The 15,870-nt window shown below is 41.2% G+C and overlaps 1 protein-coding gene and 2 non-coding genes across 7 annotated transcripts in view; all 3 read right to left on the reverse strand.

Moving 5' to 3' along the window:
• Positions 1–15,870, reverse strand: part of PDCD1LG2 (programmed cell death 1 ligand 2) — a 132,289-nt gene that overhangs the window by 23,226 nt on the left and 93,193 nt on the right. Inside the window, exon 9 of one of the 5 annotated variants that reach the window (XM_089912531.1) lies at positions 178–11,365. The exons of the other annotated variants lie outside the window; for them this stretch is intronic. Within the exon in view, the coding sequence (XP_089768657.1) occupies positions 11,360–11,365 (6 nt within the window). The 3' untranslated portion in view covers positions 178–11,359. Of the gene's footprint in view, positions 1–177; positions 11,366–15,870 lie in introns of those variants that run through there. 5 annotated transcript variants of the gene reach the window in all.
• TRNAG-CCC (transfer RNA glycine (anticodon CCC)) lies at positions 1,104–1,176 on the reverse strand. The gene has a single exon. It is a non-coding gene; the product is annotated as a tRNA-Gly (tRNA).
• Positions 4,520–4,626, reverse strand: LOC115803855 (U6 spliceosomal RNA). Its single transcript, XR_004024650.1, has one exon. It is a non-coding gene; the product is annotated as a U6 spliceosomal RNA (small nuclear RNA).

A 15,870-nucleotide genomic window follows, 5' to 3' on the forward strand; every position in this document is an offset into this window, starting at 1 on the left:
ACCTCTCATTAATGCCCAAATACCTGAGCTTCACCTCTCACGTGACTGCAAGAAAGCCAGTCCCTGACTTCTCCCCCAACATTTCTGGGAATTCCCAAAGAATGCTTATTTCAGTCAACCACCTGGAGCCCCAAGCATAGCCCATCTCATAATCCTCCACAACAGAGAACAGACTGCAACATTTAATATAACTTTACTGAAGGAGAAAGAAAAAGACAATGCATAAAAAAAAAAAATCAGACTGGGCTCTCCGCAACATCTCCTACCCTCATCTCAAAGGAAGGGTGTCTCTCCCTCAGTGCCTTTCCTGCTGCCATGTGGGAGGGATCAAGTTTCCTACAGACAAGAGTCCATTAACCATGCCTCCTCTTCCCAGACCCCAAGGAAACACAGGTTCAGAGCTGCAATTCTACTCACAGTAAAGACAACCTTTTTGCATAATCAGTGCCTTTCATGTACAGCACCTTGTGTAATATATGTAGCAAGTGCTCAATAAATATTTGTTGAGTGAATAAAGGAATGAATGGTCTCAACCTTCCTGTTCCAGATCAGGAACTGGTTTTACATTTATGTGATTAAAAAAATTATTAATCTTTTTACCCTGAAATAATCAATCTCAAATGCAAATTTAAAATCTTCCTTCTAGAACAACTAAAAAAAAAATCTGCTAGCTTTGAAATAGCATCTTCTCCCCATTTCTGCACCCATCTTTCTTTTTATAGCAATTAACATTTCATGAAATATTTACCCTCAAGTCTAAGCTGCTATACCTCATTACAGAGGGCATTTACTGTTAAGAGTGTATTTCCTGTAAATCCCAGGATTTTCACTTCTGCATGATGGCTGGCTGAGCAGACTCTGTTATCTCCCAATACAGCTTTTAAGACAAATTACTTATACTAGTAGCTAATCATTCATTAAGCTCTGGCTCTATGGCTATATACTAACTGTGATAGGAACTTTAGTGTATTATCTTTTTCTTTTTAATGTTTATTTATTTGGCTGCACCGGGTCTTAGTTGCGGCATGCGTGTATCTTCGTTGCGGCATGTGGGGTCTTTAGTTGCGGCATGAGAACTCTTAGTTGCAGCATGTGGGATCTAGTTCCCTGACCAGGGATCGAACCTGGGCCCCCTGCATTGGGAGTGCAGAGTCTTAGCCACTGGACCACCAGGGAAGTCCCTAGTTTATTATCTTGAATCCCTTCAATTATGCTGCCAGTTAAGATTCATTATTTTATATATGAAGAAACTAAGGCTGAGAGAGCGTGAACTGCCTCTGATGATGTAGCTGGTTAGTGGCAGAGCTGCCTTCAACTCAGGCCTATACTTCTGAGCCTCAAGGCTGGTTGTAAATATAGACATATAGACTCAACTAGGCAACTTTATGAAATGACATCCCATTTCCCACTTCTCTACAGTATTCTGCCATGTACCCCTAATGGTTGTGAATGTCTGCACAAGTCAGCTGCTGTTACTAATGGAGAGTGTTGAATTATCCTTCAGTGTTTTGAGGTTAAAAGTCTGAGAACCACCACAGCACGCTATTTCTCTCATCTGCCTTCTTCTGTCTCAGGCTCCAAAAGAAAGTTTCTGAGAATTCTAGTTCTTCGCCCTTACCAGTATTGCCCAGGGTGACTCCTACTTAATTCTGTAAATGACCTCCAGAAAACATAAAACCTTGCAGCAAAAATTCATGGCCCCAACACTTGGCTGAGAGGTTGTGTTTGACTTCCTTCCAGTCCTTACAGAATTACTTTTCCCTCCCTTGGTTTGGTGCTCCCCATTGGCCAAACCCGCATGTTCTGGCCACTGCCCTTAGTGACTAAAGGGGTTGGCATCATCACCAGGGTAAAGGTCCTTCATGGGCTGCTCCACCCACACATACCCACGCTGCTTTCCCCATTTTAATCATCTTGTGACATCTCTTCTTTTTGCATACGCTATCACCTATGTAAAAGGTTCGAAAGAGGGTTTCTGTGAACTGCAAGCCCCTTGAGGACAGGGATGATGTTCTACTACCTCTGTATCCCTAGTGCCTAGTACGGTGCTTACACTAAATCAGTGGTAAAATAAATGAAAGGCCCATGTGACAACTGCAACTCTGGACAGGCTCCTCAACTTGGTACCCAGCTGAGTGTCCAGCACCCAGGGACACTGAGTTTGGTTTCACAGACAGAGAGACACAGATAGATGGCTAGTTAGACAGATGGGTAGATAGATAGATAGGCTGAGAGATAGGTAGATCAAATGAAATACCATATGCAAAAGCAAGTTGTAAATGTTCTTGTTATACCATTTGCCCTCATTCAAGGCTGATTTTCAGCAGATACTCACAGGTATGGTTGCATGATTGTAGTGGATAGAACTGAATAGAAAATAGCCACTGCCTCAAGCACCCTGAGTGCCCCAGCACCACCCTGGCCATGTCCCAGGACTCCCTGCTCCTCCAGGCCCCCCCTGATATTCCCACAATCTAACAACTACAGAAGTAACTACTGGCTCAGCAAGGAGCTTCCAGGATGCTTTTCCAGCATTTGGACCAGTATCCATTCTGATCAGCCAGGGCCACTGCTGAGCAAGTTGGTGGTTTTTTAATATCATCCCTGCCCCCATGACTTAGCTACTCCCTACCCATCATGGAAAATCCTCCAGGCCCTGTGCATTTCTCATCACCACCCCTCACCCCGGTCTCTTGTTCTTCTCCCTCCCATGGGAGCTCTGAATTCCTACACCCACTCTGAATTCCTTTGTCTTATGATCTGTTCCACTCATTACAGAGTGAAGTACGTCAGAAAGAGAAAAACAAATATCATATAATATTGCTTATATGTGGAATCTAGAAAAATGGTATAGATGAACTTATCTGCAAAGCAGAAATAGACACAGATGTAGAGAACAAACTTATGGATATCAAGGGGGGAGTGGGGGTGGGATGAATTGGGAGATTGGAATTGACATATATACACTACTATGTATAAAATAGATAACTAATGAGAACTTGCTGTATAGCACAGGGAACTCTACTCAGTGCTCTGTTGTGACCTAAATGGGAAGGAAATCTAAAAGAGAGGGGATATATGTATACACATAGCTGATTCACTTTGCCATACAGCAGAAACTAATACAACATTGTAAAGCAACTATACTCCAATAAAATTTTTTTAAAAATTAAAAAGACAATTTTACATGGCCTTGTTTTTTACATAACTTTTCCTGTGTGTGATGTATTCCTCCCACTTCCTATAAATTCCCCAGGGTGAAGCATACCTAATATAGACTTTGTATCTCTCACAACATCTCATACAATGCTGACTGGGCTTCAAACTTCCAAGACAGAATCTGATAGATCCTGGGGATTAAACCTTAATGCTCAGCAGCTCAGAAAGGGAGGAGATGCTTTCCGGGTAGTCCGATGAATTCCCCATCTCACCGATGAACACTCAGAAAAGTAGGGCCTCTGTCAGCCTGGGTTTGAACTTTTCATTTTGACTCTGGGGGATATAGCTGGAGCCTGTCAGCCTGGCATTTTTCCTAACAGCTTTCAAATGTCACATTTTAACATCTAGTACTCACTGTTCTTTCCTTCTCTTCATTTTTAGAACACTCAGAAAAGTTTTTGTGTTTTTGGGAAGACCCCTCTTGCTCCCCACCCCTGAATTTTCTGCTTTTAGGAGAGTGGTTCTTGAGGACTACTCCCCAGAGCATTATTTGGAAAGGACGTGAGCAGCCCGTCCTGTCACATGTGTGTCATGTGCTCTGTCACAGCCCAGTCATGCATTGTGTGCAGAGGCCCATGTGACATTCAATGAAGCAGGCAGTATGGTGGCAACCCCAGAACCTGCTCAAACTTTCACTTAGTAAATTTTCCTTTTAGTTTCTCTTTAGAGTCTCTTTAAAACACAGGTAAAAGCTTGTACCAGAAAGAGGAAAAACACGAGTAGCGCATATAAGAATTTTTCCCAAAATACCGTTATACTTGGTATTTGTGCCACATTTTGATTTTCAATAAACACTGAATTTCTAAAATTTCAAAATATTAAAAAATCTTTTGAATTTAATTTAAATTTAATAATTAAAAAATTAAGTTTAAAGATTATTTTTTAGGTGAAAATTGTTAAATATGTTTTTCAAAACCTTTCAAACACAGGAAGAATATAATGAAAATAAAAATTGCCCATATACTCATCACATCAACAGAGCAGGTTACTGTTATCGCCATACTAATTTTACAGTTAAGAAAGCAAAGGTGAGGAAGGAAGAAAAAGAAGGAAGGAACATGAGCTTTTAGATTTTCTTCTCAAACCTTTAAAAATAAAAAAGGATTCTATGGAAATTAACCCACAGAATTTTTGAAAGGAATGACAGATATACTGTATTCCTAATAACACTTATACTGCCAGGAATACCACTGCTGTTTCTGAACATCACAGTGTTTCAATGATCAATAAGCTTTACAGAGCTCTGGATTCCATATCACAGAGGACATATAGATATATATCGATATATATTGATATCGATCTATATATGAAATGCTTCATGAAATTGTGTGTCATCCATGTGCAGGGGCCATGCTAACCTTCTCTGAACCTTTCCAATTTTAGCATATGTGCTGCTGAAGTGAGCACTTAAAATATTTTACAAAAGTACTATACATTACCAAAAAATCTTGTAAAATAGAGAAAAGGGGGAAATTACACCAAACCCTACCTCTTTAACAAAACCCTATTAACACTTTAGTATACTTCTTTCCAGCCTTTTGTATCATTCTCACTTTTAAAATTTTATTTATTTACTTTTTGTTTGTTTGGACTTAACATTGTAATAGAAAGGAACCAGTTATTATAAGACCACCCACACCATTGCTCCACTCTGATTTTTTTCTCTCTCTCTCCATATATATTTTATATTAACCTTTGCTTATTATCTTCAGGTGTCTAGGGCTTTTATAGCATGTTGGATAAGGAGAAATGGCTTTGATATCAGTTAGCTTAGGTTTGAATACCTGCTGTATGAACTCTGTGAACTAGGGAAAATTACTAAGCAACTTTGTCTCAATTTTCTTCTGTCGCTGAGGATAGCATTCTACCTACTCCTCAGGTTCTGTGAGCACGAAAAGAGATAATGTGTATAAAATGAGCAACATAGTGACAGGCTCATGGTAAGTGCTCACTGTATAGAAACTATTTTTCTACTTAAAATTATATCATATGGGCTTCCCTGGTGGCGCAGTGGTTGAGAGTCCGCCTGCTGATGCAGAGGACACGGGTTCGTGCCCCAGTCCAGGAAGATCCCACATGCCGCGGAGCGGCTAGGCCCGTGAGCCATGGCTGCTGAGCCTGCGCGTCCAGTGCCTGTGCTCCGCAACGGGAGAGGCCACAACAGTGAGAGGTCCGCGTACCGAAAAAAAAAAAAAATTATAATTATTTCATATTCCTATATAATCTTTATAACTGTCATTTTTATGACTAGATTACTATTTAGTCTGTAATGCAAATACGAATCACTATGACTAATTCACTTCTGTTTTGTTTGACAGATTAGTTCCAGTTTGGGGCCATAGATAACACTGTAATGTACTTTTTCATATAATACCTATTTCACTTTAGTCTATGGATTTCCTTTAAGAAAATCCTTGGAATGGTATTTTTGGGTAAAAGTATGAATCTTGACATGATTCTTGCTATATATCCAAGCACTTTTTTTTTTGAGTTCATTTTTTTTAAACTTAAGAGTAATCTAAGCAAGTATAGAGTTTTGTATGTTTCTTTTTCCTTTCAGTGTTATGGCAAAGCTTTTTAAAAAGTTATATATTTATATTTACAATGAACCTCTCCACGTCTATAACTTTTTCTATATTTTTTGACTATTTTCTCAGATTAGAGTAGATTTACATACTGTAGAATTCCTCGAACAAATGGTATGACAAACTGTAAGACCTCTGTTCTATAGACAAATAACCTTCCAAAAAAAATTGTACTGATTTATATGACCACTAACAACTTATGAGACTATCAATTTAACGTGTTCTGGAGCATTATGCGTTATAAATTTAAAAAGCTTTTGCCAATGTAATGATTTAAAAGGCCCACTTAAGTTTTGTTTTGATTTAAATTTTAAATGACCTGTAAGTTTGAGCCTTTCATTTTTTGAATTTTAAAGCAAGGAGAACTGAGACACTGGCATGTTGCCTGATTTGACCAGCAGCCTGATTATATTCCACTTCAATCTGCACAACACAAAATTTCACGCATTAGTTGCTTCCCCTGTACTTCTTGCAGCTGTTCTGCTTTAAAATGGAATTCTATTTTTATAGAACAAACAGAAATGAGCAGAAAACATGCTGCTGTCTTAGAGTTTCTTCTAAGTGGAGCCTGCCTTTGAGAATACACAGTTATAGACAAGATGCAGCTGATGACCCGCATAAGCATCCTTACAGAAAAAAATTTCTTATTGGCATCACCAAGGTCTTACCTTAAAGGTCCAGAAAACTGATTTTGTCAGTACACTCAGAATCAGACTAAAAAACTGGATCATGCTAACCAAATTCCTAGGACTTTTCTATAATAAGAAATACTATTAATGTGCAGATCAGAAATTGCTTCAGAACATTCTATTCCCATAGAGAATCTATATGAAAAGTCAAATTATAATCAGTTTGCTCAGTAACCAGAGAATCAGGATGGGGTAGGAAGCGGGGACGGTGGCTGGGATGATTTTAATGGCTGATGTCATCAAGCTATGTGAATCGGATGCCCATCACCACTGGAGGGATAGACCAGACAGGTGGTAGCAGTGCATGTGCTGGAGGGACAGGGACCCCTTTCCGCTTGGGATGTGCTTGGGATTCACCATCACACTTTTCCACATTGGCCTCTCTTTCCTAGACTCCATGCATTTGCCTTCAATTCAATTCCACAGTATTTGTCAAGTATCTTCTATGTGCTAATTATTGTATTGGGTTCTGGGACTACATAAATGAATAAAAATCCAGTTCCTGTTCCTAGGTACAATGCAGGCTTTTGGAGAAAACCAAACACATATGTAATTACAAAATACCACATGATGAGAGCTTGACTGTGTTACAGGTCTAGGACCATGGCTGCCTTGCAGAATCTTAAGATCTTGCTCTGCTACGTGACATGAGCAATTTGTTTAATTTCACTGGGCTTTAGTTTGCTTGTGGGTAAAATAGAGACATTAATTGTCTCTATTTCATTGAATTGTGAAGTTTAAATGAGGTGATACGTGTAAAGCAAATAGAACAATGTCTGGCACATGGCTTGAAAGTTATCTATAATGATAAACAATTAACCTCATGATGGCCAGATCTGAAGCTCCTGGATGAAGAGGAGAATTGGACCCCTTAAGAAAGGACCGTGCAACAATGTCGCAAATAATTGCCATAGATACTCCTCCAAGCCATCCCCAAAGGAACGTAAAGTCATTTACTAAGGTGTCTGTGCACTGGGGGAAATGGAAATACCCAAACTTTTCAGGAATTCCAAAACACTGCTCTGAAATGACACTAATTCTTAGGAACCCCAAATACCACTGTGGTCCAGTGGTCAAAATAGGGGTTTAGAGTGATCAGGTGATAAGCGGAGTTTGGGCCCAGTTCCAGTTCATCATGGATCTGTAAGCCATGCAGCCATTAAAAATAATTAGGAAGACTAGTCAGCAACATAGCTGTGAACTTATACACAGCGACAAATTTGAAAAAAAGGACAGAAAATGACATGCTAACAACAATAGCCAAACTTATGTACATGTCTGGACAAAGAGCAAATGCCAACAACAAAAATGAAAATACTTGTGCTTGGATGATGAGATCATAGGTGATTTTTGTTTGTTTGATCTTTCTCAATTCCTCAAACTCTCCCAAATGCTATTTTTGCTTTCTTTGTAGAAGGTACTTTTTCAAAAAAAGACTTAGAACTCATCTAGCTCTTTTGTTTTGAGGATTGCCATAATATACTTTTAAGCCAATCATAGTAAGGTCATAATAAGTAAGAATGCTAAGTGTAGCCATTTTCTCTAATATTATAATGAGTCTCAGAGCCAATCATGCATGAGGCATCTATCACATAGAAGATGCTGCAGGAATGACAAAATCTCACTCTCTCCTTGTCCTCCAGGAGCTTATAGTCTAAGGGGAAGATATAAAATGTGCTCAAATCCTCATGATTCAAAACTGAAAAAGATAACTGCTTTAGAGAGGGACAAAGAAAACACTGCTCTGCCCAGAGTAAAGACAGCTCATATTCAACTGGAGAAAAACAGAAAATATTCACTGGCAGAGCTGGCATCTGACGGACAGATAGGGTTTTGCAAGGGAGAATTGAGGTCCCAGAAAGGAGATGTTCCAGGTGAAGGGGACAGCACAAGGCATACTGGAGAACTGGAGAGCCCTCTGACTTAGCTGGAGAATTCGGCACGTACAGAAGAGCCTGGGGACAAAAAAACCCCTTGGCTGGAAATCCTTGGAGCATAACTCACTTCTCCCTTAGGGCTAGGATTCAGGAGAAATATCCTGCAGACAGATTAGCTTAATAGTGTCAGGACACTGCCTGTTTGGCAAGAAATAGTGGCTGGTACATCAGGGATTACCAATGATACTTGTTATTTAACAGGTATTTGCCATGTGCTGTATAAGCTAAGTGCCTGATAAAGGAAGATGTTAACAACCTTTCTTATGTTACAGCTGGCCCCTCATATCCACAGGTTCCACATCTAGGAAGTCAACCAAGGACTGAAAATATTAGAAAAAAAAAAATTGAAGGAAGTTCCAAAAAGCATAACTTGAATTTGCCATGTACCAGCAACTATTACATAGCATTTACTCTGTATTTACAGCTATTCACTTAAGCATTTACATTCATTGGGTATTATAAGTAATCTGGAGATGATTTAAAATATGTGGGAGGATGTGCATAGGTTATACAAAAATACAGCACTATTTTATATAAGGGACTTGAACATCCACAGACTTGGTATCTGAGGGGGTCCTGGAGCCAATCCCCTGCAGATACCGAGGGACAACTGTATTCATCTTTTAGATAAGGAAACGGATAGTTAGAGAGATCAAATGATACATGCAAAGTTGTATGATTCATATATAGTTGAGTCGGGGTTGGAATCTCTCATGTCAGAGCCTCTTCTCCACCCACCCTCCTGTAGTGCCTCTTTGGAAAAAGTAAGAGTGAAATTAATCCTAGGCCAGCAAAAAAAGACCACATGGTGTATGTAACCAGTAAAATCCCACCTTAAAGTCCCATCGGGTAGGAAATCAGGCCACATGGTGGGGTATAATGAATATGGTTTCACTGCCCTAGCTCTATCCCTTCCAAACTAAACAGGCAGCCTTAACCAAATTTCTTCTCTGTGCCTCAGTTTCCTTATCTTTAAAATGGAGATATAAATAGTGCCTTTTTCAGAGGGTTTTGAGAGAACGCATTCCAATGACATGTATAAAACGCTAAACAATATCAGGCATGTAGTAAGTACTTGGTAAATGTTAGACATTATGACTGTAGGCTGTAGTGTAGAACGTTCCTCCCGCTAGGACACAATGCCTAACGGTCTTCTTCCCCAAAGAACCCTGAATTTCGGGGTATTGGAGGTAGGCAGCCCTGTCCCTATTTGGTATTTTAGAAAATAGCCCCAATCTAGGACTAAAGATGGTGGTATTTTGACAGAAACCATTATGCCACCGGGTTCCTAATAGAGTTAAATATTACCACCCGAGGATGCAGCATGCCAGCCACACATCTGTGGGGAGGTGGGGCCCAGCATGGAGAGACTTGCTTCTTCAGGGAGAAGGCCTTGCCTGCCTGCTCTGATCTCTGCAGCCTTAGGAGGTGCTGCTTCTCCAGCAGGGACCCCAGACCAAACCATGGGACCCTGCCCTTCTGAAGAGGGCATCCGAGTGTGCCTCAAAGGCTTTTAAACCTATGGGAGCCAACTGGCCTGATGGAACATTAAGCCTACTGACCTGGATGGGCCCTGAGGAAACCACTTAGCCAAAAGTAGGACATCAGAACACGCTGAAGAATAAACAACTGAGTTTTATTCTTCAATGGCATTCTTTGATGTCTATAGAAGAAACTGAGATGTTATATTATTTGTGTGTTACTCTCTTTCACACCCCTTCATTCCCATAAACCTAAAATTATTCTTAGTCTGTACACCAGTTAAAGAGTTTGCTTCAGGCCCACTCATCCATCTGTTATGCTTGATAATGTTTACATTTGGATAGTTTAGGGGTCAACTAATGTCCTGAGCTTTGTGGTCCCAGCACAAAGACCAAATTTAACATGATTAGCCTGATGTCACCATGTCCAGTTACCCTCCTCCTTGACACACCCATAATGGGATCTCACAGGATTTCTAGTGCTGACATCAAAGCCCTCAGCTTGTGAGTATCACCGTATCACAGATCTAGAAACTGAGCCACTGAAAGGTTAAGTTTAAAGTCATATAGAGGGCTAGGAAAGGAGACTTAGTCTGGAGCTTTGATCATCATGGCTACTCATCTGAAATCTTTGCAGAAGTAGCATATTAGCATGCCAAAATTTAAGATGTGTATCATTGGCTTCTGAGGTTAAGGAGACAGAATTTTTTGAAGGAAGGATGTAATTAAAAAAAAAACAGCACCATTCAATATGGTGCCATTACAGGTTAAAACCAATGCTTTGTGATTCAGGCCTCACAAATAATACTCAATGGCTTTTTTCCACAATTTGTAGTTGACCACTCTGTGTACTTAAATGCTTAAATACTTCATTAGAACAACTCAGGTGCTTTCAAGATTCCTGTAAGTCATAAAACATGTCAATTATGGCTTGACTTTGTATAAAGCCCTGTCTGTGAGCTCGCAGTCTCAATAGGCTTGTCCAGTAACCAGAGGAAACTACAGATAAAAGTATCTCTACTGGCAATCTGTCCACTTCTGTAACTGGAAATTTCCACTGGTCTCTGCTTCTGGAAATCACTTTGGAAACTTAGGGGGAAATAATTCCTTTTGTTTCCCGTCCAGAAGCAACAAAGAGCCTGAGGACACTCACTGGGGTCCAGCATCCAGTGTGGTCTTTTTCTGAACTGCAGTAGTGTGTGATTGGAGCCACGGGCTGCAGGAGTGAGAGCCCGGATCAGTGGAGGGGTGGCTGCCTGACTTCTGTAAGTACACCTTGGCAGGTGCTGCCTAGTCTTGCTGCAGTCTCCAGATTAAAGTGCTGGCTCACACAAAGGCATTTGAAAAGTGCACACAACAAGCTCTGCAGGCCAAGGGATTCTTGTTCAGAGTCTAGAAGTTTCTTGAGGATGTCCCATCAGGTCACTCCAGCTCATCAGGCCACAGATTCAAATCTGGGGAGAAAAGTCCACAAATAGGAAAATCGTTTTTCTGACTAGAAAATACATAACCTCTCAAAATCAGATTGGAGTGAGAAAACTGGAGTTAGAAAAAAACGCTCAAAAGGCAGCATGGCTTAAATCTTTCTTTCCACCCCCTCGACCACTGCCCTAGTCCAAATCTTCAGCCTTTCTCTCCAGACCTGTGGCAAGAGGCTTCTCTCCTCTGTACTCTGGCCTGTAGTCAGCTCAGCAATACTGGAGCAAAGTTCTTGGGGCTTCCCTATTCAGACCTTTTAGAATTCCGATTGTGCCAGATATTTCTGTTTGTTCATGTAGATGCTCTCTCCACCCTGCTCTGTCCTGTTCATACCCCAGGACTGCATCACTGGCCTTTCTTCCCTCTGGTTTCCATTCCCTCAGTTCAGGGGAGAAAGGAGATTGCATCGGTGATAGGAGGGTGAGGTTGGAGTATCTCTTCCTCAGCCACCTTCTGGACAGTTTGCAGGTCAGTTTTATTCCTCCGTTAAAGCCCACAGCTCCAGTGGGCAGCCCTTTCCTGTTGCTGTTTTCACCAGTGTTCTGGTAACTGCTCCCTCCGCTTTCCTCTTCAGGCTGAGGCTCAGTCAGTGGTCCCTGCTCTTTTAGTCTCAGGATGCCCAATATCCCTCACTGGTTTCCCCTCATCCTGCTCATGTCTTTGTAAAGAGTAAAAACTTGTAAACTTGCCTCAGTTACCCCCCTGTATGTGCCCTCTGTCTCCTGCTGAGACCTGACCAAGGCACCCACGCCTGGTGAGTAAAATATAATCTCCTTTGCCCAGAATTCATGGCTCACGATATGGCCCCCAACAATCTTTCCCCTTATCCTATACCTGGCTCTTGCCAAATGAGGATCACATGCCTTCTCCTTCAGATGCCTCACATCTTCCGGTCTCTCTGCCTTCCCTCCCATGTCCCCTCTATCTAGAATAGTCTGCTATTTCTGTTTCTGCCTGGCTCAAATGTCACCTCCTCCATGAAACTTTTCCTCCTCCCTGATTATCCCCAGCCCAAAGTGATATTCTTCCCCCCATCTCTGAACTTTTGTGCATTATGTGTACCTCTTGTAAGCCATAGAGAACCATAAAAAACACAGAGACTTCTCACACCAGTAAAAATCTATGAGCACTGGTGAGTGAGGCCATTCCTGATGCCCCCAGCCCCTTCTCCCTCCCAGGGACAGCTGTGCTCTGTGTGGAAAGGAAGCACGATGTGGGGGGGGGCATTTCTGGGGATTCTGTGGCCAGATAAATAAGGTGGGCTTCAGAATAAAGTGATCATAGAAGATCACTTCTATTACATGATTTTCCAAATATGTTCCAAGAAGCACGAGGTACCTTGGAAGTCTTTGCAGGGACCTATGGAAGGGTCTTTATATCCTCTACCCCAATTCTGCCACTGTTTTAATCTACTTTTATAAGATAATAGAAAATATATATATTGGTCTCGGCCCCCAATTCCTGGCACAGAGTTCCTAAAACCTTTGTAATTTCCTAAGTGGTAAGAGCACTAAGAGCATCTTTTCTTCTAATATTGGTCCTGGTTCCTGATACAGACCTCCTAAATCCCTTGGACTTTCCTGGGTGGTAGCAGTGTCTTTTGGTCTAGTGAGGTGACTCTTGGTGGGCTGCTGGATGGGTGCTGGTCACCAGAAAGACCAAGCCATAATTAGAAGTTTGGAATTTTCAGCGCCACCCCCTATTCTGCAGAGAGGGGAGAGGGGCTAAAAATGGAGTTAATGATTCATCATGCCATTAAAAATCCCCAAAGGAAGGGTTTTGAAGAGTTTCTGGATTGGTGAACATGTGGAGGGGCTGGGAGAGTGGCACGTGGAGAGAGCATGGAAGCCGTGTGTGCCCCTTCCCAAGCACTTTGCCCTACACATTTCTTCCACCTGGATGTTCATCTGTATGCATGATCATATCCTTTTGTAATGAACTGGTAAACCTAAGTATACTATTTTCCTGAGCTCTGTGAATGGCTCTAGAAAATTAGTTGAACCCAAGGAGAAGGGCATGAGAATCTCAGATTTATAGCTGATTGGTCAGAAGTACAGGTGACAACCTGAATTCATGATTGGCATCTGAAGTAGGGTGGGAGCAGTCTTGTGGGACTGAGCCCTTAACCTGTGGGATCTCATGCTATCGCCAGGTAGATAGTGTTAGAATTGGGTTAAATTGTAGGACACTCACATCGCCAGGTAGATAGTGTTAGAATTGAGTTAAATTGTAGGACACTCACCTGGTGAGGCAGAGAGTTGCTTGGTGTGGGGAAAACCTCCACACATCTGGTGTCAGATGTGTTTGAGTGTGATAGTAGTGTGAGAGTAAAGGAGGAACATAGGAAGATGACTCAAACTTTTCCTACTCAGTATATATAGGTTTTCTTTCTAATATCTCCTTTTTAAAGGCTTATAAAAAAAGATTGGGAACCACTGGAGTAGGAAGGGGGAAAGGAGACACATCCATGGTGCCATGATGGAATGCCAAGGTTGTGGTCAGTTCTCAGGTGGAAGTTCTTAGGGGGAAGACAAGAGACTCAAGTAAAAAAACAAAATAAAACAAAATGTAGAGATTGGATCAATTACTAGGGGATATATAGAAAGCTGGCCTCTTTTATTTTAATTTTAACCCAAACTATGGCAATGAGAACAGGGTTTTGAGTACCTCATCTCCAATACTTCATTGTAGGACTCTTGGATGACTCATGTGCTTAATTCATCCTTATAATTCTCACATGGCCTACCTGACACAGAGTCTTTCAAATAGCAGACACAGTACATGTTTTAGAGCGAACGAATGAATAAATAGTGTTATACTGGGGATCACAAGATCTTTTATTTATTTATTTTTTGTCATTATTTCATCAAGAAAGTCACTTAACATCCCTTAGCCCCAGTCTCACCATCTCTAAAGTGGAGAAGTCAGGCTACATGGTCTGGAAGCTCTAAGAAAGCATCGTTTGATGACTAGAATAACTCTTTTTTTTTTTTTTAAAGGAAGCATGATACATATCTATGGTATCAGAATCCACTTCTCAAGTTATACTGCTTGACAGCTTGGTTGCCTGCATAATAGCAAGAAGCCATGGGCCTGAACAGCATCACAAGTGAGTAAAGTTAGCTGCAAGAAGAACTTCCACAAATGGAAAGGGCAAGAGCAAGTCCCAAGACTTCATCTCCCGAGGTGATGCTGAGTAAGAATGTGAGGGCCCAGGATGGCTCCTGGAAAGCCTGGAACCTAACACTGTCCCCACAGGGGTAGTTTTGGGGGTGAGGCAGAGTTGGGGTGACAGAGAATGCGTGTGGGAGAGTGACAGCCCCGAACTGGCTGGGCCTAAGCACTTCCCGGTGGGCTCTGTCTTCAGACTTCATGAAACTGAGGTAAGAGTGGGGGTGGCCTTAGGTCTCTTAGTACAGGAAAAGTACATCGAGGTGGGAGGAGGTGCAAAGCCTGGAAGAGCCTCTAGGTCAGGGGTCAGCAAACGTCTTCTGTAAAGGGCCAGACTATAAAAAATTTAAACTTTATGGGCTATACGGTCTCTGTTGCAATTATTCAACTCTGCCATCAGAAGCAGAGGAAGGGGTGTGAAATTTGGGGGAGGGTGACAATATGAAAACAATGAGCATGGTTAAGTTTCAATAAAAATTCAATAAAAATTTTGTTTATAAAAACAAGAGGGTATTTGACCCCTGGCTGTAGTTTACCTACCTTTTTTTTGTTGATACAAAAAAAAGATAGGTAAACTAGGTAAAGAGGTAGGATAGTAGAGTGTTAACTGTGGTTGATTCTCATTAATAGGTGCCTACTAAAAGTACTACAGATGTTCTAGAAATCATGATAAGTTATTCTCTTTTGAGCTGGAAAACTCAACTAAAACAAGATGTTTTATTAGTGAGCCAAATTTGGTCCATATCAGTCACCTTCTTTAAATTTATCACAGAATAAACTAAAAGAAGTACTGACAAATGGACAATAAAACAAACACCAAATACCCAATACTTTCATTAACAGTAATATCTCACTTCATTGCATTGACTAAGTAGACATAAAATATGTACACTTGGAAGCGGCCAGAAAATAATGCTGTGACCATGAGCTTAAGAGTAGTACAGACTGTGTGTACAATGCAGAGGGAAAAAGAAAGATGGGTGAGTTGGGGGAGAGAGTCTTACAGATTAAGAAAGGGAGTACAGTGTAGTGTATAGGCGTGGGCTCTGGACTGGGATACATGGGTCCATTTACTGGACCTTGTATTTACTAGCCATATGGCCTTGCACAAGTATCTCCTCATCTCTAAGATTGGAGATGGGGGGGGAAGTATATACCTCATAGGGCTACTGTGAGGATTAAATGTTAGTGCCTCTAAAGTGTTTAGAACAGTGGTCTGGCATTATAACAATAATAATGCTAATTATTATTCGATATTAAGACAGATCCTGCAAGAAGTTTGAATTTGGGTCAGCAAGAAGGAATGGGG

The sequence above is a fragment of the Delphinapterus leucas genome, chromosome 6 (assembly GCF_059928025.1).
Source record: "Delphinapterus leucas isolate spDelLeu-1000000601 "Yukka" chromosome 6, BTC_Dleu_Yukka2, whole genome shotgun sequence".
NCBI classification, from domain to species: Eukaryota; Metazoa; Chordata; class Mammalia; order Artiodactyla; family Monodontidae; genus Delphinapterus; species Delphinapterus leucas.